The sequence below is a fragment of the Engraulis encrasicolus genome, chromosome 2 (assembly GCF_034702125.1).
Source record: "Engraulis encrasicolus isolate BLACKSEA-1 chromosome 2, IST_EnEncr_1.0, whole genome shotgun sequence".
In the NCBI taxonomy this organism is placed as follows: Eukaryota; Metazoa; Chordata; class Actinopteri; order Clupeiformes; family Engraulidae; genus Engraulis; species Engraulis encrasicolus.
Genome location: NC_085858.1, coordinates 29,791,019 through 29,812,202, shown reverse-complemented (window position 1 = coordinate 29,812,202; position 21,184 = coordinate 29,791,019). Strand labels below are relative to the sequence as shown.

Here is a 21,184-nt window from a genome sequence, read left to right as displayed (position 1 = left end):
ACGGGGACCAATGTCTGGCTTCTACACTACCCTTCCCACACAGAAACACACACACACGCGCACACACACACACACACACACGGCAGGGACTTCAAAAGCCGGCTCCGGCCCATGCGCACAGCTGAGGTCAATTACGAGCGAACCACAGGCTCAGTTAGCGCACGATCAGACTGCTAGCAGGGGCTGCAGAAGCCATTTGTGGTGGGGCACAGCACGCCAGCGCTTTTTATGTACACACACGACACGTGTAAGTGTGTTTGTGTGTGTGTGAGAAAGAGAGACACAGACAGACAGAGGGAGAGACCGTGTGTGTGTGTGTGTGTGTGTGTGCGTGCGTGTTTGTAAGAAAGAAGGACAGATACATACAGACAGACAGGGAGAGAGACTGTGTGTGAGAGAGAGTGTGTGCGTGTGTGCGTGCGCCTGTGTGTGTAGCAGGCCAGCATGGCTGTACTTTTAATGCACTAATGGTCTTGACAGGCCTAATGCAGCCACCATACACGCTGTGCTGTGCTGTATTATACTGTGCTGAACTGAGCTGAGCTGTGTTGCGTTATAGTGCTCTTTCTGATCTCTGCTGCAGCCACAGCTGGGGTTTCAGGCACAAGGTGCAACCTGATGCACTCAGACCCCTTTCAACAGCTCTCAACAAGGCACTCTCCACTCCGCACGGCAGACACGACAGACACCAGAGGGGGATAAATAGTAAAGTTTATTTTACAATATTTCCACACCACAAGCCACAAGTAAATACACAGACTGTTGTAAGACAAAAAAAAGAGAGAGAAAAAAAAAACAGAAATGAAATCGTCATTAAAGGAGATGGTTGTTGACGTGTTGTAGTTGCATGAGAGTGTGCTGATGGACACTGGCACAATCCGGACAAGAACATGGTTAAGTGATAAACCTGGCTAAATGAATCTGCAGGAAGAGGTAAACCTGCTAAAATATAGTCCACAGATGGTGTTTACCTCAAGGGTAATTTATTTCACCTGGGGAATATTCCACGAATCTGGCTCAATAGTGAACCAGGTTAATTTAATCTTGAGGTACAGTAGTGGTATATCACCTTGTAGAAGCGCCTGAAGTCCCCATTTTTCTTAACTGAATGACACCCATGGACGGCCTTATAGCAGGTTTACCACTTCCTCTAGGTTAACTTAGACAGGTTTATCACTTAACCAGGTTCTTGGAATACCCCCCTGGTTTACTACTGAGCCATGTTCTTGGAATACTCCCCAGAGAGGAGGACCGAGTCTGTCCTGGTGGAGCACAGCACAAAGTCACTCACAACGAGGGACTCTAAAGCATCTCGATGTCGTAATGAGGTGTTACTTCATCCTGTAGTCTTCTGGCCTGCACAGACAAACACAGAAAAAAAACCTTGTTACCTTGTGAACACTAATGCTTACATCAAGTATCCGCAAACAAGGTAAGGCCATCATGGCTCACAACTGTGGGACTTTCCCCACTCCATCACGGATGCACTCCCAAAAATGGCCATGGATCGGTGTCGTCAATATAAATTCGAGTGAATCAGGTCCACGGAAACGTTTACTTCATCCCGAAAATATTAGATCCTTCTCTTGTTTATGTCACTCGTCACTATTCGATATACTGTAGGGAAGCAACAGCTAATCAATCACATATTGACACTGATAAGGTGAAACATGCTCAGACACACAAAAAGAGTGGAATTCAAGAGAGCAATTCCTCCCAAATTTCAACATGCAGTGTATTGCTCAAGCTACTGGCAAGTCAAGGGTAGTATGATGAGTACACTTTGGAGGAATTCTCTAACAAGTTAGCTTTTGTTTGTTTGTTTTCCAGCATGTGTACGCATGTGTTGGATGCAGCCAGGTAGATGCCATTGTTGTCAAAGTTTACCCTGACGTAGTACTGGCAGCTATCAGAACAGTGCGCCAAAACACGTGAACTACAGCACTGCTCTTCCAACTCCACTACAGCCCACTCAAGCTCAACTGAAGGAAGAACGACGATGGAAAAGGCAGGTCTTGATGAAAAGCACGCTATCACCCACTCTACGTACAGTACCTGACAAAACAGGTTATGGAAAATAACACAATGGGGAAGCAGAGAATACAGCAGAGACTATAAAGGAGTCACTCGTTACCAAACCCAGACGTTCCAGAACTTGCACTAATTGCACTCTTCTCAGATAGCAAGGCTGATGTTTTTTTACCCAATTCGTGTCCAAAAGCAGGACACCTTGTCAGAAAGAAAATAATGGCCACTTTTCTGACAGCCTGAGTCCGACGTCATTTGCCACTCTTTCATCAGTTCAGGAACTGCTCCTTTATCACGCTGTCTTTTTTAATCCAAAGTAGAAATGTTCTCTCCCTCTCTCTCTCTTTTTAACTGAGGGAAAACCTTTCAAAGAAAGTTGTCAGTTCATCCTACGCGACTGTCAGACAGTGATGTCATTCAGGGGGCAACATCTCATACTGTCAGAGTCACAGAGATGTCACAGGGCCTATTTTTGGTTTCTTGAATCTTTCGTTTCTTTTAGAAAGGCAAACTGGGGAATGTTTGGAAACACAACTTTGGCTAAGAAGTGGGCTATAAAACGGGTAAAAGCACTCCATATAACCAGGCAAGGCATATAGGTCCTAACCACATGTACCATTGATTTCGCCCTCTTGAGGATTCCAGCCTGACCTACCTATTAATACTTGACATCCATCATGTCAGTAAAAGCCGAAGCACTTAATGCGTTTCAGTGCTGATGGAATGCACTGTATGGTTGAAAGACCAAAAAAAAAGAGCCATTACCCACACAGGTCTGACAGGCACCACAGTGTGCCACACAATGGCGACTTTTTGTACCTCGCAGCCACAAAAGCAGTACAGTGAGGCAAGACATAAGAGCAAGGCTAGCGAGGCGAGCGCCTATCTGCCCGTCCCTCTCCCCAGGACGGGAGCCTAATGGCCAGTATGAGTTGGCCCATTAAAGATTGAAGCCGTAAGTGCTCACAGTCACACCACAGACACACACACACAGACATACACACAGACACACAGACACACCACGGCCAGATGACACAAGTACAGAGCTGCCAGACTGTTCTGTGATTCTGCGACCCAGCTCTCTCTACCGGGAGCCTCCACGGTAACGCTCTCATCAGGCTGACAACATGAGTGTTGGACGAAGATGTCCATTTGAGTTCACAGTCAGGGGGAACGTGGAGGTGTCGGTGTGAGTTGTGTCTGTGTGTGTGTGTCTTGGGAGTGGGGGGTGGAGCTTGCCAGGGGGGAGTAGAGTATGGCGTCTAAATTGAGTTGTATGTCAGAACGAGACGGTCTGCTTGAAGCAGTGGCAGCCGCCACTAAACTCAACACTGAATGCTCCTCAAGTCCACAGACCTGCATCCATCACACACACTCCCCCATGAGTTCACACACACTCCCCCATGAGTTCACACACACACACACACACACACACACACACACACACACACACACACACACACACACACACACACACACACACACACACACACACACACACACACACACACACACACACAGCATGAGGGTAGGCGGGTAGTTCACATAAATAACTCCATATTTATAGCCATGCTGTTGTCTTCTCCCTCAGGGCTCAGGTTGTTAAGTACTAAATAGTCCAAACGGCTTTCCTCTGCCCCACCACTGACAGTTCGGGGTGCGTCAGACGTCCTCCGTGACACGACGGCGGTGGCGGTGAGGCAATGCTGCTCTGAGACACAGCTCACTAGCTGCAGCCACGGCTCATCCACTACCTGTTGACACGCAGACAGACTCTCCCAATCCTGGCAGCCGCGTTAGCAGTCAACAGCAACGAGTGACGCGAGAGCCATAAACACCCACAGTGCTCTCTGAAGTAGCCGCCGCTGCTGCCATCTTTCCAAAACGAGGCCACGGAAACGGGACGGCCACTCGGGTTAAGACAAAAACCACAAGCATAAATCTCTAATATAGCTCCGCTGTGAGACATTTTTGTAGGGTCATTAATGGATCTCTTTTGTTCTTGGGTCTTCTTTCCATCCATCCAATTGTGTTTCTTCACGACACCATGTTTAACGCCCTGTGAGGCCAGGACACAGCCCTGGCTGGCCTCTTTGATGATGACGACTTGCTTTGTCCATCCTCTGCCAAGATGACAAGAGCCGTGCGGGGCTGACTTTGAAGTGATATCGGCCTGCCAGCCAGAAAAGAGAGGAACACAGGTAGTGGCACCCAGCAAATTACATCCCGAGCTTTGTTTAAAAAGAGACGATGGAGAGCTTAAAAAGCCATCTGTCAAGAACAAATAAACCTAATTACAAACGAATTATTTTTAAAAGCAGAGCTGTCTTGTTTCATTACCCGAGGGGCTTTATTGCTATAGCACCTGCCAAACAGATTGCGTTCTCGGTTTTGTTTGTTTGTATGAAGGCTGGCGACAAACAAAACCTGCCAGACCACCTTCCCCGTAAAACATAGAAGAGAGGAATGGCATGAGTGAATGGAAGAAAAATCCATTAACCCGTTAAGACACTACCCCTGTTACCAGAATGGCAATGACCAAGTCGTAATGTATTACTAAAGGCCCTGTGCACTGTCATAGTCATGTAGTACTATGGTATTTACGCTTTTCAGTGACTATTACTACATCCCAGTGACGGGACGGGGCGGTGTCTGTTAAGAAGGTCTACATACTGAAGAAGATGCAAATCTGTAGAGTTAAATCAGGATTTTCTGTAATACAAAACAGCACGCATGGGCATACGGCCTTTGCATGCAAAGGGTCCAAGGCTGCCTTTAACAGTTGAATCTTACTTGTGTTTGATGTGCATTATTGCTCTTAGAAGATAAATACAACCGCAAATGGTTTTGTCCTTCCAAGATCTTTTTTAAACTAAGCCAAGAGATCTACAGATGAATCATCTGTGCACAGAGAATGGGCCAAGAGTAATCAAAGGCTCATTTCCTTCAAAACTGATCCAAAACAGTTTCTGAAAAGCAGCACTTAGTTTGTTTCGCTGCTTTTTACACAAAAGCCAGCAATGATGGCTTATTTCCAGGGGCAAGAGTGCTCCTCGGTAAGGACGTTAATGCTGTGTGGAGCACACACTGTGACCTGAGAAGCAGGGGTACGCCACTCTCGATATAATATAACTTGATTTGCATGAAAGGAAACAAGGCTTTGCACCTGACGACTACTCCTTCAAAACAACCTTGCTCTATGTACATCATCAAGAGACAAGTAGGCATAAAGACAAGCGTCATTTCTAAAGAATGAAAAAACTACGTCGACATTCGCAGAACATCTGGCCCATTGGAATACCTCTGAGGGGATCTTGATTGTACATCTTTCCACAGCTTCCTATTTAAATCAAGACAACAGTGAAGCGTGATGCATGACTATCACCGCACTATCCAAAACTCAGCCTTAAACGAGAGGAGACAAGCAGTGCTGTGCTGTGTAGAGTAGTGACACCGTGGTGTCCCCAGAAGATGCATAACAGAGCTGTAAGAAACATTACAGATGCATCACCACAACACTACGACATCACATTGGCCTTCAGCAATGCAGCCTGTGTGTGATTTACTGAGGCTGCGGAAGGTGCTCAGAGTGGCGGCAGGATATCTCCTGCTGGGTGTGGAAAGTGTGTGTGTGTGTGTGTGTGTGTGTGTGTGTGTGTGTGTGTGTGTGTGTGTGTGTGTGTGTGTGTGTGTGAGTGGGTGTGTGTGTCTCTGTGTGTCTATGTGTGTGTGTGTGTGTGTGTGTGTGTGTGTGTGTGCGCGTGTGCGTGTGCGTGTGTGTGTGTAGGGCCGCTGACAGTTGACAATGATATATGAAAGGGGCCCAAACCCAATACATATAATGTAATGAGGGGTCCAATTCTGGGGCCCCCCTCTCCCTGGGCCAGGGACAAGTGAGCCCGTGACCGTACACACACACAACACAAACACATTTACACTAACACAATTGATACATCCTCTCGCATTGCTCTTATTGTTATTTCTTACACTTCTTCTGTACTTTCAATATGATTCTATTGCTTTGGCAAAACACATGCCAATAAAGCACTTTTGGCTTTAAATTTGAATTTGAATTGAGTGGATGAGTCAGTCTTCTGCTCTGAGAATCCCATCACATCAGAGAAGAGGAGAGCAAGAGAGAGGGATGAAGAGGAACAGAGAGCTAGAGAGAGGGATGAGAGAAACGGAGAGCTAGAAAGGGATGAAGAGGGGAGGAGAGCTAGAGAGAGGGATGAAGAAGTGATTAAAAAGAGAAGAGAGACAGTTAAGAGTTGACAGTAAAGACCGACCGATATGGGTTTTTCTAAGGCCGATACCGATATTTAGCGGTAGGAGAGGGTGGAGTCAGGTGTGTGTGTTTGCCTGTTTCTTGGTCTGGTAATAAGCGTGCGCGTGCCTCTGGGCTGCTGGGGCAGGGTGAGGTGGAGTGCTACGCCTGGGCGAGGTGAGGAATATATAGTGGCTACAGTACTACAGTGGCTGGGTCCAGAAAGGGCTGAAAGCCTCTGAGCACGTGCCTCTCTGCTGTGGCCGTGGCTGGGTTAGGGTACAGTGCTGTGGTGAGGTAACAGTGGATGCCTGAATGGGTGGGTTGATTGGGTAGTTGCTGTGCAATGAGGCAGGCTGGGTGGCCGATGGCCGCTAAGTCGGACATCCGGGAAATTTTGTGTGAATGTTAACATTCCGGCATGTTGACATGGGAAAATAATGTGGCCGAGGCGCCGTTGTGAAGATACAAAATAAATGTATACGGTAACATTCTACGTGTCCCTTGCTGTAGAATGTGGTGGTAAGGCGAACGTTCTTAACTCTAATGATTTGGCATTATTCCTACTTTATTTACACTTTTCACAAGCCATTGTGTGTATTGCTGCAACTTAGTGAATAGTGGCTGGGAGGGTGGGGTGTGTCTGGTTAGGTGCTGTAGAGAGAGGCAGGCTGGACGGTTGAATGGTATGGCTGAGGTGAGCTGAAAGTGAAGTGAAAGCCTAACAGGGAAACTCCAACTGCCAGTCATTGTGACACAGCACTCCACAGCACACAATTGTACACCGCAAACTACGAAATTGCATTTATGCCTCACCCGTGCAAGGGGGCAGCAGCCACCAATGGCGGCCGAAAGGGAGCAGTGCGGCGGGACAGTACCATGCTCAGGGTACCTCAGTCATGAAGGAGGATGGGGGAGAGTTAATTGCTCCCCCCCAACAACCTGGCAGGTCGGGAGTCGAACCGACAACCTTTGGGCTACAAGTCTGACGGCCTAACCGCTTACTCATGACTGTCCCTATAGTGTACTGGGTGTGTTTGGCTATGCATGAGGCACAGTGCAGTGGGTGGGTGGCCATGGCTGGCTGAGGTGAGGTGCGGTGTGGAGAATGGTCTGGGTCCAGTAATGGCCCATAATGGCGTCACCTGACATGACCCTGCCGGCTCTCGATGGCCCTCGGATCGTTAATCACACAGCAGTAAATCACCTGGGCCTCCTACTACTGCTAGTGCTCTGGAGCTCCGACGGCCCTCACAGTAGACACACACACACTCCACTGCTGCACCGATAGTTCACGCGCACGCACACACACACGCGCACACGCACGCGCACACACACACACACACACACACACACACACACACACACACACACACACACACACACACACACACACACACACACACACACACACACACACACACACACACACACACACACACACACACACACACACACACACACACACACACACACACACAGTGAAAAGAATAATGACTGTTGGAGGTGTGTACACTAGTGACAGAATGACCAACTGCGTGTGTGTGTGTGTGTCTGTGTGTGTGTGTGTGTGTGTGTGTGTGTGTGTGTGTGTGTGTGTGTGTGTGTGTGTGTGTGTGTTGCCTGACAGAGTGACTGAGTGTTTGTCACAGCTGAGACAGTGCCTGGACACTGAATCAAAAAGGGGACTTACAATGTCCATAAACTTAGAAGGAACGTCGCGGAAAAGCATTTTTGTCGCGTGACCTGGTTTGTACAGTTTTACCGTCATGTGAGCAATTTTCTGTTGCACGAAAACATGAAAATGCTCTGCTGTGCCCAGACCAAAGCCATGCCTAACCCTAACCTGTCAGAAAAGCAATGTTTCTACAGCTTTACTTTTGCCAAGAACAGCAAAACAAGCAAGCTAAATGGCAATTTTGTGCCCCGACCCAAATCATGCCTAAACCTAACCGGTCACAGGTCGCTGTGGAGCACGAGTCAACATGCAGTTAACTTAAAGGGTAACGTTTAGGTTAAATTTATAACTAAATATATACTGGATGTTGTCAGGAGAGGTGTTCTGAAACATATATGTGAAATTTTACAGCTACTTCTGAAATATTGGGTTCGTCGCTGGCAGAGCCTCTATGACGTAGATAGAGGGAGTCCAACTAAAGTTCTGGCTCAGCTCTCGCTTGTGGATGTAGGCTTACCAACCATTTTGGCTGTTGTAGAGAGGCTGGGAAAAGTGGACAGTTATATTGTATTTGGGCTATTGAAAATGGTCTATTACTGAGTTTGTGCGTTGTGTATTAAAAAAGAAGGATCAGCGGGTCTATCGGTTTATCTAGAATATGAAACTGTTCTGGGTCTCCGCGCTGTCTGTGACCATGCGTAATTTGCGATTATAAACAGGGGGGCGATATCTAGGCCTATCTCTCCTTTGTTTTCACATGAGAGATGCATTTCATAGGCAAATCTAAAACAGTCTCAAAGTAAAACAATTACATAGGCTACTTAGAAACAGCGACTACTTTAATATTTTTCCCAAAAACGGCATTTTGTGGAGTAACGACATGCCTGCCGCCATGGACTTGCGCCCTCTGTCCATGGTGCTGAAACCGCGGCACTACTCTAATGTGAAGCACGTTACAGTTTCACGATTGGCTTACAGGCTACAAAAAGACCAAACTATACAATAGGCTATGGTTGAAGGCACTACCCTTTGCCGAAATGATGAGAAATAATATGGTCACTGTGCGTGGCATGGCGTCAAACGTTTCCTACTCGTTGCAAAACAATAACTCATAGCACCCGAGAAAAATGCCATGTTATAAAAATGACATATAGACTATTTTCAATTTCAGTTCACTGCTCAGTGGGCCTATTACATGAAACTACAATAAAGCTCATCCACATGCACGTCACAAAACAATAAACCAGTCGGCGGGACTTTCGATTATATTCCCTCCAAAAATGTCCGAATGTCACAAAAAACAGTTAGGCCTATTTGCATTGTCCGTAATTATACCAAACTAAAAACGTATTCCCGTAGGCTAGAAGAAATTAAGTCTTCAGCTGCTATAATCCTCGTTACAAAACTGAAACAAAAATGCCAGCACAAATATTAGGCTACCTACAGTGAGTCCAATATGTATTTGATCCCTTGCTGATTTTGCCCGTTTGCCCACTAATAAAGACATGTTCAGTCTATAAATTTATGATAATATGTATTCAAACATGGAGAGACAGAATATCAAAAAGAAACTCCAGAAAATAAATTAAATAATATATTTTAATTTATTTGTATTTAATTTAGTCTAATAAGTATTTGACCCCTCTAGCTAAAGGAGATAAAGTGCTTTGTGGCAAAGCCCTAGTTGTCTAGCACTGAGGTCAGATGCTTCTTTTATTTGATGACAATGTTTATGCATATAGTAGAACATATTTTTGCCCATTTTCCTTTGCAGATTATCTCCAAAACATTAATAGTTTGTGGCTGTAGCTTGGCAAATGGGAGGTTCAGTTCTCTCCATAGAATTACAATAGAGTTAATATTTGGAGACTGTCTAGGCCACTTCACGACTTTAATATGCTTCTTATTGAGCCACTCCTTCGTTGTTTTGACTGTATGTTGTGTATTATTGTCATGTTGGGAGATCCAAAAATGGCCCACCCTTCAGTGTAGTGGTGGAGGGAAGGACGTTTGCACTCAGGATTGCACATTACATGTCTCCCTCCATCCATTTGTTGACGATGTGAAGTTGTCCTGTGCCTTGGCCAGACAAACACCCTCAAACCATAATGATACCACTTTCATGCATGATGGTGAGGAGGGTGTTCTTGGGATCATAGACAGCAGTGCTCTTTCTCAAAACACATTGAATTGTGTTAATGCCAAACAGCTTGATTTTGGTTTCATCTGACTACAGCACCTCCTTATCATATCCTAAACCAGCCTGATGTCTGTTGGCAAACCTCAGATGGGACTGCACAGGTTCCTTCTGCAGTAGAGGTACCATGTGTGCACTACAGGATTTTAAACCTCTGTGGCATTAAGTTCTACCAGTAGTTTTCTCAGTGATTTTGGTTCCAGTAGCTTTGATATCATTGCCTAGTTGATCCCGTAAAGGTCTAGGATGCTTTCTTTCTGTTCTCATGGTTATCAAATCCCTACAAAAGGTCAAATCTTGTATAGAACCCCAGACAGGCTGATGGATAGTCATTTTGTATTCCTCACATTTTGGAAGAAATGCATCAACAGCAGGGTCATTAATACCCAGTCTCTTTCTTGTGACTTTGCAGCCCATTTAATCTTTGTTCAGGTCTAAAATCTTGTCCCTGATATCATTTGACTGCTCTTTGGTCTTTCCCATGATGGTGAGGTTGGAGTGTGACTGATTCACTCATACTATGGACTGATTCTGCTGATTAAATGTGTCTTTTATGCATGTTAGTATGTACAGGTGTCTTTCATTCAGATGACAAGTTGATCGGAAGTGCCCATCTGGTCTGTGGGCCCGGAACTGTAATCAGTTGGCAGGGGATCAAATACTTATTTTGCTCGATGAAATGGAAATAAATTAATATATATTCTCTTAAGTTAATTTCGGGATTTTCTTTTTGATATTCTGTCTCTCCAAATTAGAATACATATTATCATAACATTTGCTGACTGATCATGTCTTTGTTAGTAGGCAAACCCACAAAATCAGCAAGGGATCAAATACATATTGGACTCACTGTATATAGGCCTACCTATTATTGCATTGCGAGCTGTCCACGTGTGTGGTGCTATAGGGGCGAAATGCACTGGCAGCACTCGTCGTTGAGTTTGGGAAATGTCTTTAGTGGGAGTAGGCCTATTTGAATGTGTAAAACACGTTGGACATGATGGATATTTTCAGTTGGCTATGCTTGGGGAAGTAGATCGATTATTATTTGTATGCGTTTTGTTTCACCGTCGAGCTTTGCCAAACTAACGTGATGTGGTCCTGACATTTTACTGAATAGCACAATATCTCTACAAAATCGGCAGTAAATTGAATTGAATTGAAGTCTCCCAACATGTCTTGCCAATCCATGAGGATACGGAAAATCTAGCACATCACAAGCGGAGAAAGCGTTCCTTTGATAGAGAGGACCTGCGTAAAGTGTAAAGTGTTGTAAAGTGCTGTGCGCACGTTTGGTTGCCGGTTTTACACATTACGGGGATAAACATGCCAGGTCCAAATTACTAACAGGAAAAGAGGGACGATGACAAAGGGGATGAATCGCCAGGAAGACAGGGATGATCTTTCTCGCAGAGCAATGTTGTCTGCAATGTTGTCTCGCCTGGTTTTGTGTAGGCTAGGGTTATGACACGCAATCCACCGCTGGACCAGCTGGCTATCAGCAATCGCCGCAAGAATCAAACCTGTTTCAAATCCTGGTCATCCCTCGTGAGTGTACTAGGCTACTCACGCATATAGGTTAGTTAAAACATTGCTACGACCCAATTTGGCAGACTGTCCACTCCATGCGCAAAATACACAACGTCGGAAGGGATTCGGTTACTGACAGACACGAGGCACGAAGCGGTCCTCAACTTCAGAAAAAAAGATGGAAATGTGGATATGCTACGTAGGCCAAGGGTACATCCCAATATGTGACCTCCTCCACTTGTGCTTGTCTCCTCGTCCCGCCTCCTGGCCCCTCCTCCGTGGAGAAAACGATAAAGTTTCCCAGCTGTCAGCCTCGCCACAACAACTTTTGAGGGACTGTTTTTCCATTCACCATCCCAATTGCAAATGAGAAAAAGACTTTGCAAGATATTGAAATAGAATGCTGGTCTCAGTGATGTCATAATGACGAGAAGCAAGTGGAGGAGGCAAGTGGAGGAGACAAGGTCGCATATTAAAACGCACGCCTGGAGAAAGAGGTTCACTCTCTCCAGCAGTTCAAAACCAGCGTTTCACGTAGGTTATGCTTCGGAAGCATATCGTTTTTTTCCGACAAAAGTGAAGCGCCATAAAGTCAGTCAAGCTTCCAGACTATAGGCCAGCACAGCAGCGTTAATAAACTCCAAAATAGTCATTTGACATAGGCCTGGCAATATTACTGTGCAAACGAAGTGTGGGGGATTGGGGCAATAAAAACATTGTAGTGCGCGATAGCTCTGTGATGGGGAGGGGGATTCTTTTGGCTACACCTAGCCTACCCAACTCACGACTCTGGATGCAACCGAGAATCTCCACAATGAGGGAAACACATCGAAAATATAAAATTGAATATGCTATATGCACAAATAGAGTTCATATCAATCAAACATTCTATTAGGTTAACAATGTTATTTTGAAACCGAATGAAGTGCCACATAATACGGTCTGGCACACCCTCATGGCGCTGCTGCAGCGCATTGACATGAAGGAAATGTTAGCAAGCACCTACAAAAAATATTATTATTATTTTAAATAATAGCAATAACTCGATAGACTGTTCAAGTCGGCGTGTTATCTTAACGCTGGTATGATGCCATGTTGGTGTGTGTGTGTGTGTGTGTGTGTGTGTGTGTGTGTGTGTGTGTGTGTGTGTGTGTGTGTGTGTGTGTGTGTGTGTGTGTGTGTGTGTCCAGAGGCGATTCTATGCATCCATTTCCTCCTGGCTATATTTGTTGAGGGCTCTGGGCGGTGTGTGTGTGTGTGTGTGTGTGTGTGTGTGTGTGTGTGTGTGTGTGTGTGTGTGTGTGTGTGTGTGTGTGTGTCTGTGCATGTGTGTGTGTATACTACTCACGGTGTCCACAGTCTGGGGAAGGCGTCTATCTCCTCCTGTGTGTACTGGTTGAGGGCTCTGGGCGGTGTGTGTGTGTGTGTGTGTGTGTGTGTGTGTGTGTGTGTGTGTGTGTGTGTGTGTGTGTGTCTGTGCATGTGTGTGTGTATACTACTCACGGTGTCCACAGCCTGGGGAAGGCGTCTATCTCCTCCTGTGTGTACTGGTTGAGGCCTCTGGGTGGTGTGCGTGGCTGGGTCAGCTCCTCCGTCAGGTTCCTCAGGATCTCCTCTGGCAGCTCCTCCTCCGGGAACAGGTGCAGACGCTGCATCATCGTACGCCGATGGAGATTCTTAGGTAGCATGCCGTATATCGCCAGCTTCACAATCTGGAGGACACACACACACACACACACACACACACACACACACACACACACACACACACACACACACACACACACACACACACACACACACACACACACACACACACACACACACACATTACTAGAGGTTCTCAGGCAGCATGCCATATATCGCCAACTTCACAATCTAGAGGACACACACACACACACACACACACACACACACACACACCTAGAGGTTCTTAGACAGCATGCCGTATATCGCCAGCTTCACAATCTAGAGGTCAAACACAAATACACACACACACGTTACTAAAGGTTCTTAGAAGCATCCTGTATACTGCCAACTTTCCGATCTAGAGGTCAAACATACACATGTATACGCGCACGCACACACACACGCACGCACCTCTGGGTTAGTCTAGGCTCTCCTAAGTCATCTTATACACTCCAAGTTTCATGATCTACTGTACAGGTGCAGGAAAGCAACAAACACACACAACATGAGAGAGAGAGAGAGAGAGAGAGAGAGAGAGAGAGAGAGAGAGAGAGAGAGAGAGAGAGAGAGAGAGAGAGAGAGGGGGGAGAAAGCGAGAGAGAGACGGAGAGAGAGAGAAAGAGAGAGAGAGTGAGAGAGCGAGAGAGCAAGCACAAGAAGGGGAACACATGAACGATCATTTGTTTGACTTTATGATTTTAACAACATCGAAGGTTAGGTAAGTTTCGCCACACTGCTTTCATTACAGCTTTATTAGTGTATCGACATTTTTTGAATTTCTTCCCATTTACGCTCCCTTAGGGAAGCTTTCCGTCAAGAAAAACAAAATATAATTTCCACATTTCCACTGTGCTTCACGGTCAAACGCTGACAAACAAAAGCTTTGATAATCAACCTGTCATTACTCTTTCTTTCGGAGCACGCGGGGAATAACTGCAAACGTTAATGTGAACCATATCCATCCACGGTGAGTGTGTCTGAGGGGGACTGAAACAGCCTTTGAACATCCAACCTTGAGAAAGCCTGGTTTTCTTTTCATGGTTTTTTGCCAAGTCATTTTGGAGGCTAGCTGCAGTTGTGCACAGAATGGCCAATGCGGCCAGTGAACTTCATCAGTCTAAACTGAAGGGGAATTGCAGAGGCATCCATCTCTTCGTCTGTGAAAAACAGAGTGCCAATCTCAAGACCACAGCCCCCAGGCTCCCCACACCTGCCCACTGAGCTGAGGTGGAACACAGGTGTAGTTAGTATTCCAGAGGAGGATTCTAGAATCGCGTGCTGGTGGGCACGGAACATAAAAGCTGCATCACAATCCCCTAGTCTCTTTATTCCTGACCACTCCCCAAGGCCTTTCAAAATCAAGGCAAACGCTACTACTCAAAACCTCTTCACACTATAATGTTTGTCTCTCTCTCTCTCTCTCTCTCTCTCTCTCTCTCTCTCTCTCTCTCTCTCTCTCTCTCTCTCTCTCTCTTGTGCGTGCTCTCTCTCTCCCTCTCTCGTGTGGTAAGGTTGATGTGTTACCCTGGGAGAGGACATGGAGTGATCATTACACACTATTATCTATGATGGATCTCCAGTGAGGCCATTCATCTCCTGAATGCCCCTTCTGCGGCCAAGTTGCAGCCAAGAGGAGAGGAGCCAGCTGCCTAGGCACACCGCCTACACACACTCATAGAGACCCTCTCCTACACACTCTCACACACACACACTCTGTCTTTCCATTTCTCTCACAAGCATATAGTGTACATTAAACAAGACCCTCTAACACACTGCCTGACACACACACATACACACAGGAAAGAGTGAGAGAGAGAGAGAGAGAGAGAGAGAGAGAGAGAGAGAGAGAGAGAGAGAGAGAGAGAGAGAGAGAGAGAGAGAGAGAGAGAGAGAGAGAGAGAGAGAGAGAGAGAGAGAGAGAGAGAGAGGAGAGAGTGAGTGAGTGAGTGAGTGGATAGTGAGTGAGTGAGTGAGTGAGTGAGTGAGTGAGTGAGTGAGTGAGTGAGTGAGTGAGTGAGTGAGTGAGTGAGTGAGTGAGTGAGTGAGTGAGTGAGTGAGTGAGTGAGTGAGTGAGTGAGTGAGAGAGAGAGAGAAATTGTCTGTACCAGAGAGTACCAGAGGACATGGGGCTGTCCAGTGAGATTATGGGAGGGCATCCAGTCCACAAGCCAAGAGGGGAAAAGGCAGTGTAGTAGGGCAGGGGGAAGGAATTCAACCAATCCACATTCGAACCTTGATTTGTGGGGTACTAAACAAAAGGAGGGTTGTGTGCATTATAAAATGACTGTCTGCTGTGGGGCTATGGCTGTTGGCAAACTAGACTATAGTGTATCCATCTATGTTTACATGATTTTCTTTGTGTAGCATATACTGTATGTCTCTTGTGTGTTCCCTTTGTGGTACCCAAGTCTTGTCTATTTTTTGTTTGCCCATTAATCACACCTCCTCATGCCCACACAAAATTTCTATCCTGTAGAGACAATAAAGGCGAATCTAATCTAGACACCCTGGGACCGTTGGAAGTGCAGTGAAAGAGCATGGGGGGCACTCCAGAGACTGGGGTTCAAAGCCGGGTGGGGTGGGGTGGGGAGAGATTTCCCTCCCCCTCGCATCAGGCTACATCAAGGCCAGGCTGCAGCTACACTCTTCACACTCCCAACAACAGCAGGAGGCGTCTTAAAAGATGCTGGTGTTCAAACGCTGCACTTCTGCATCAATTCTTGCCATCTATCCAGGCAGCAGTGGCCCTAGGCTTTATGGAGTTATGGATGTTAGATCGAAGGTTTCCTGGTTCGAATCCCATCCGTACAATTAGAAAGGTATGTGTCCCCACACATTCAACCAGGGCTGAAGTGGCCTGGACAAGGGCAGCTATCCCACACTGCTCCCAGTAATAACAAACAGTCTGTAATAACTGAGTCACTTTGGAAAAAAGCATTAGCTAAGTGAAACGTAATAATGAAATCATTTATCCATATCTTTCTGTAATGGACACACAGCTCAGACCTAAACATCAAGCTTTCACAAACAATCTGCCCCTCTATAAATCACGCGCCTCGCTATTGATACTAAACAGAGATTGTGACACAGAGTCGCACGTCTGGTCTGGCCGCACTCTATTACTTCTCACAACTGCCACGGAGATCGAGCGCAGCGAGAAAGCCCACAAGCGGCGCATGCTAAGTGACTAGCGTCAGCCGAGCAAATGCTGTGTGGTGGTGTTTAGGCTGCCATCACGGGTCGGGGCTCGCTGAGCATGATGGGCTGCTATAAAGATACCCCCCCCCCCTCAGGCATAAACACCATGGTGGGAGGCGTTGCGGAGGTGGGAGATGGTGTTTATCTTCTGGTAGGGCTGAAAAACCTCCTCCCTGTACACCCACACCTGGCTAAGCCTTGGGATAATGTTCGCAACGTCTGTGCGCACGCTCGCCATACTCACTACACACACACACACACACACACACACACACACACACACACACACACACACACACACACACACACACACACACACACACACACACACACACACACACACACACACACACACACACACACACACACACACACACACACACACACACACACACACACACACAGATCCGACACCTGGCCCGCAGCTATGGGTTTTTTATTGGCTGTGTGACTAAATTGTAGCCAGGCAAGTGATCCAGCAGGAAGACAATGAGTCGTGACAGGATGAGACAGACTCGGAAGCAGACGGAGCCATTAGGCCATCAGCACTGTAGCAGCCCACTGCTGACTACAGGAGAAGCAGAGAGAGGGAGAAACAGCCTCAAACTATTTTGCTACATAGTTGCAGCCCCACCTGCTATCCAGTGTGTTATTTCTTTTTGGGGGGGTTTTCTTGCCTTTACTGGATAGAACAGTTTGAGATTAGGCATGAAAGCAATGGGAGAGAGCGAAAGAGGAGGTTTGGGAAATTACCTCGGGCCGCAATCGAACCTGGGTCTCCGGCATAACAGAGTCAGAGAGAGTGATGACAAAGCCCTGATGAGGACCAGTGCGGTCGAAACATGTTGACTTTTTTCATCATGTTTTAGCCCTAAGACAATAAAGGCTTTTTAACGGATTTCCTCTTTTTCCTGGATTTTTCCCTTTTTGAATTGAACTGACCCCCTTCATCCAAGAGCACCTAACAAATATACTTAAAGAAGATACTGCGACTTTTTTGAGCTACCAGCCATTTTGTGTTTTACTAGAGTCACCATGCTCCATGACTGAGGTACCCTGAGCATGGTACCGTCCCACCGCACTGCTCCCCATGGGGCGCCACTGAGGGCTGCCCCCTTGCACGGGTGAGGCATAAATGCAATTTCGTTGTGTGCAGTGTGCAGTGTTCACTTGTGTGCTGTGGAGTGCTGTGTCACAATGACAATGGGAGTTGGAGTTTCCCAATGGGCTTTCAGAGAGAGTATTTAAGAACAAAAAGAACTCTAAGTGAGTGCCCTAGTTGTTTGAGTCATGGCCGTGGCCTAGTTCATTATTTCTACCCTGGGAACGAAAGACACACACAGGGATGTGAAATACGAGATGGAAGCTAAATTGATATTCTATGCCAATATCGTTCTGGATGAAAGACTGACGGGCTGACGCAAAATTACTGATGATAATGTAGAAATACAAAAAAACCTTGAATGATGTTGGTGTGTGACAACTGGAAGAGATATGAAGAGAGATAGGGAAAGACACAGATGTGGAATTTGCAATCCAACACCAATACACTTCTGTGAACAGTTTGGATTCAAACTGTGAGTGATGACAAGCTTGACAGCTGAGAGGGAAATATTGACTCAGGTCAACAGCATACATATTCATTTTGAACTGCATGCCAAGCCAAAGCAATGTGCCTAAGTGGTTTCTGAGAAGAACAACTATTACATTGCAATGCAATTGCTCTGAGTTAATCCTATGTTAAAGGCAGCGTATTATACTGACACAGCAACTTCTGACTGGCTCATATGCTCAGTGCAGCGTGCTTACATCGCCCCCTATCTGCAGTCTATGTGTATTCCCTTGATGCCAACTACGGCCGAAGGAGACTGAATTGTGTAAAACAGCTGATTCTACTGATTGACATTTGTTTTGGGTTCAAACAGAAAGAGTAAATGAATGGTTCTTGTCTTAACATCTGAAGCTGGTTCTCATTATTCACATAACTCTACTTCATGTGTAATCTTAGTAAGGAAATAAAAATACAGTAGGTCAAACACTAAGAAGAAAAGAAGCAACAAGGCTCCTATATGGAACCCAGAGGTTCCATACGGACGGAGACGGAGAACCTCCTGGAGAAGAGCTGTTGAGCAGGAGACGAAGTAAGAAGGGCTATCGTGGCAACAACTGGAGCAGATGGCCCAAGACAGGAGAGGATGGATGAGTTTTGTCTATGGCCCATGTTCCTAGGGGAACTTAAGGCAAGTGTGTAAAAGAAGTACCTCACCGCGCGCGCACACACACGCACACACACACACACACACACACACACACACACACACACACACACACACACACACACACACACACACACACACACACACAAACACACACACACACACCTGTTATGACTTACAGCTTTAGGGTCTTTGTGGTGTAGCTGAGCAGCAGTCACTTGTTTGAATCCACCAGGAAACCTGTAGGATGAGCAAATCATGGCTTCAGCTTCAAAAGTTAACACACTGTTATACTGCAACAGTAAATCGTTAAGGAAACGAATAGTCAAAATCCTACATTCACAGAACAGTAAGCATCACAACATGGTTCATTCATAGAAATGAAAACTGTTTCTTTACCCCGTATGAGACGAATAAATCTTCTGTTCCCATTTGTTTCCAGACAGTGCAATGTGTCTGGTGTTCATGACCACAACATGATCTCCAATATCACCTGCAAGGACAGGACAGGTCATTTTTAGTTGACATCAGAAACACTGGGTTTTTGTGCATACTGTATTTCCGTGATGTTGTTGTACCTATTGTACTGTACTTATTTGCACCTCATCAGTTTTCAGGTATTTTCTTTACACTGCTCATGATTCTGTTTTGTAAGAACTTCCTGGTTATATTTCAATATTGCCTCAGTCTGTCTGAGAATATCCCAGTTGTGGGAGGCATTAAGGCCACTCTAGCTTACAATCAAAACAAAACCAGAATTAATTTCATGAACCATTTGAGAGACCCGCTGAGCCTCAGGTTCACAACACAAGATTCCTCGGTTTTGTTCCCTCGTCTCCTATATATTCCTGCCCTCATCGAGAGGACTGGAATTCCCATTCTTCCTCTCCGAGATGGCGCTCCCATCCATCTGCACTGAATTGTTTCATTTTAAAATCCCAGCAGGCCGCAGGAAACAGAGAGCGTTCCCAGTGGAGCCATCTACGTTGCCGGCTGAATACCGAAGTGTGCACAGGCAAGATGGGGCAGGCTGGGGTTCAGTCTACTTCACTCACACCTAATGCCGCTGTCCGCCACGGTGTGACATCAATCTCCACTGACAAGCACTTGCAGGCCAGATATGCCACATTCTCATGCAGGGTCTATAGGGTATGACAGCCACTTGAAATATGTGTAGTTTAGCAAAACTGGAGGATGCATTTTTTGTTTTCTACCAAATGTACAGGCATCTCTGCCCAGGAGGAAAAAAGACCACAACCTGGTGTATAAAAATACAAGGGATGGATTGAGCCCACAGAGCCCTACGTAATGGTAGGGTGTAAGTAACTGGTCAATAAATGAATGACGAATAAATACAAAGACATAAATGTATGGGTTGTGCATTTGTTTACGAACATCATTTTGAGACATGCAACAGTTTGTTACTAGTTTATTACTGCTTCCAAGCTACCCATTACACAATGATTCTTTAAAAATGATTATAGCGCCACCTTATGGCGCCGACTATGTCAACAGCTTAGCTGACATTACATGGGGTACTAACGATGTTAACGCGTAAAAGGCACCTTTAACCTTCTCCTTTAACTGGATCATCAAACCTGAGGTTGTGTTTACTTACTTAGAGCGTGGTAGATAGGTTTATGTTTCCCTTGAAGCCTGATTGCACACATAGTGGCAATCTTTCCAGGAGGCTGCAGCTTAGCATCGATTAAAAGCCAGGATCTTGCAAAGGTAGCCCATTGCTGTTGTGAAAAGCAAACAGGAAAATTAATCACATTTAAATGTATGAGAGTAAATGTGGAAATAGTGGGTGATTCGGATTATAAATAAGTTGCCACTATGGATGGGAATCACGTTGTCTGTGTCTGACAACCGAGGAGGTTGAATGACAGCTGAAGAGCAGAACCACAGCTTTGTCATTTGCACGACTAAGTTATTTCAAATAACATTCATGACAGCTCAAACAATTCTGAACCCAGATTTATTTAATACACTGCTAAGCAGACGAGTTGTTTGACAGTCTCTGAATGACATGCTGCTAGAACAGTAAACAGGGCTCGGTGTGTTCTCTATAAACAGTGGCTATTCCATTTTTTACAGCACAGCCATTGTGCCATCAATCACGGGTACTGTCTTTCAGCAACACCAGTGGTTAAAAACATAAATTACCTGGGCAGATCTGGAAAAACTCGACATTTTACATGAGAATCATTTGACCGCTAGCATCCAATGTGAGTGTCTGTGCAACGACTAAAGTCTTCCGGGTGACCTTTTCAACATTGCCATTAGTTCTGTCCACACATATCCTAGCGGTGTCATTGTTGTTGGTTGCAATTGGGGTGTGAGTGTAATTCAACACAATAACAAATGTATCAGAATTG

The 21,184-nt window shown here is 45.8% G+C and overlaps 1 protein-coding gene across 1 annotated transcript; it reads right to left on the bottom strand.

The window, feature by feature from the left end:
• Positions 1-696: 696 nt before the first annotated feature.
• Positions 697-21,128, bottom strand: mrpl13 (mitochondrial ribosomal protein L13). The gene is made up of 6 exons (XM_063214674.1): positions 20,973-21,128; positions 20,422-20,545; positions 19,203-19,296; positions 18,983-19,043; positions 13,204-13,412; positions 697-1,356 (listed from the first exon to the last, which is right to left on the bottom strand). The coding sequence occupies exons 1-6, from the start codon at positions 20,997-20,999 to the stop codon at positions 1,332-1,334; spliced, it is 540 nt and encodes a 179-aa protein (XP_063070744.1). The 5' UTR covers positions 21,000-21,128; the 3' UTR covers positions 697-1,331.
• Positions 21,129-21,184: the final 56 nt, after the last annotated feature.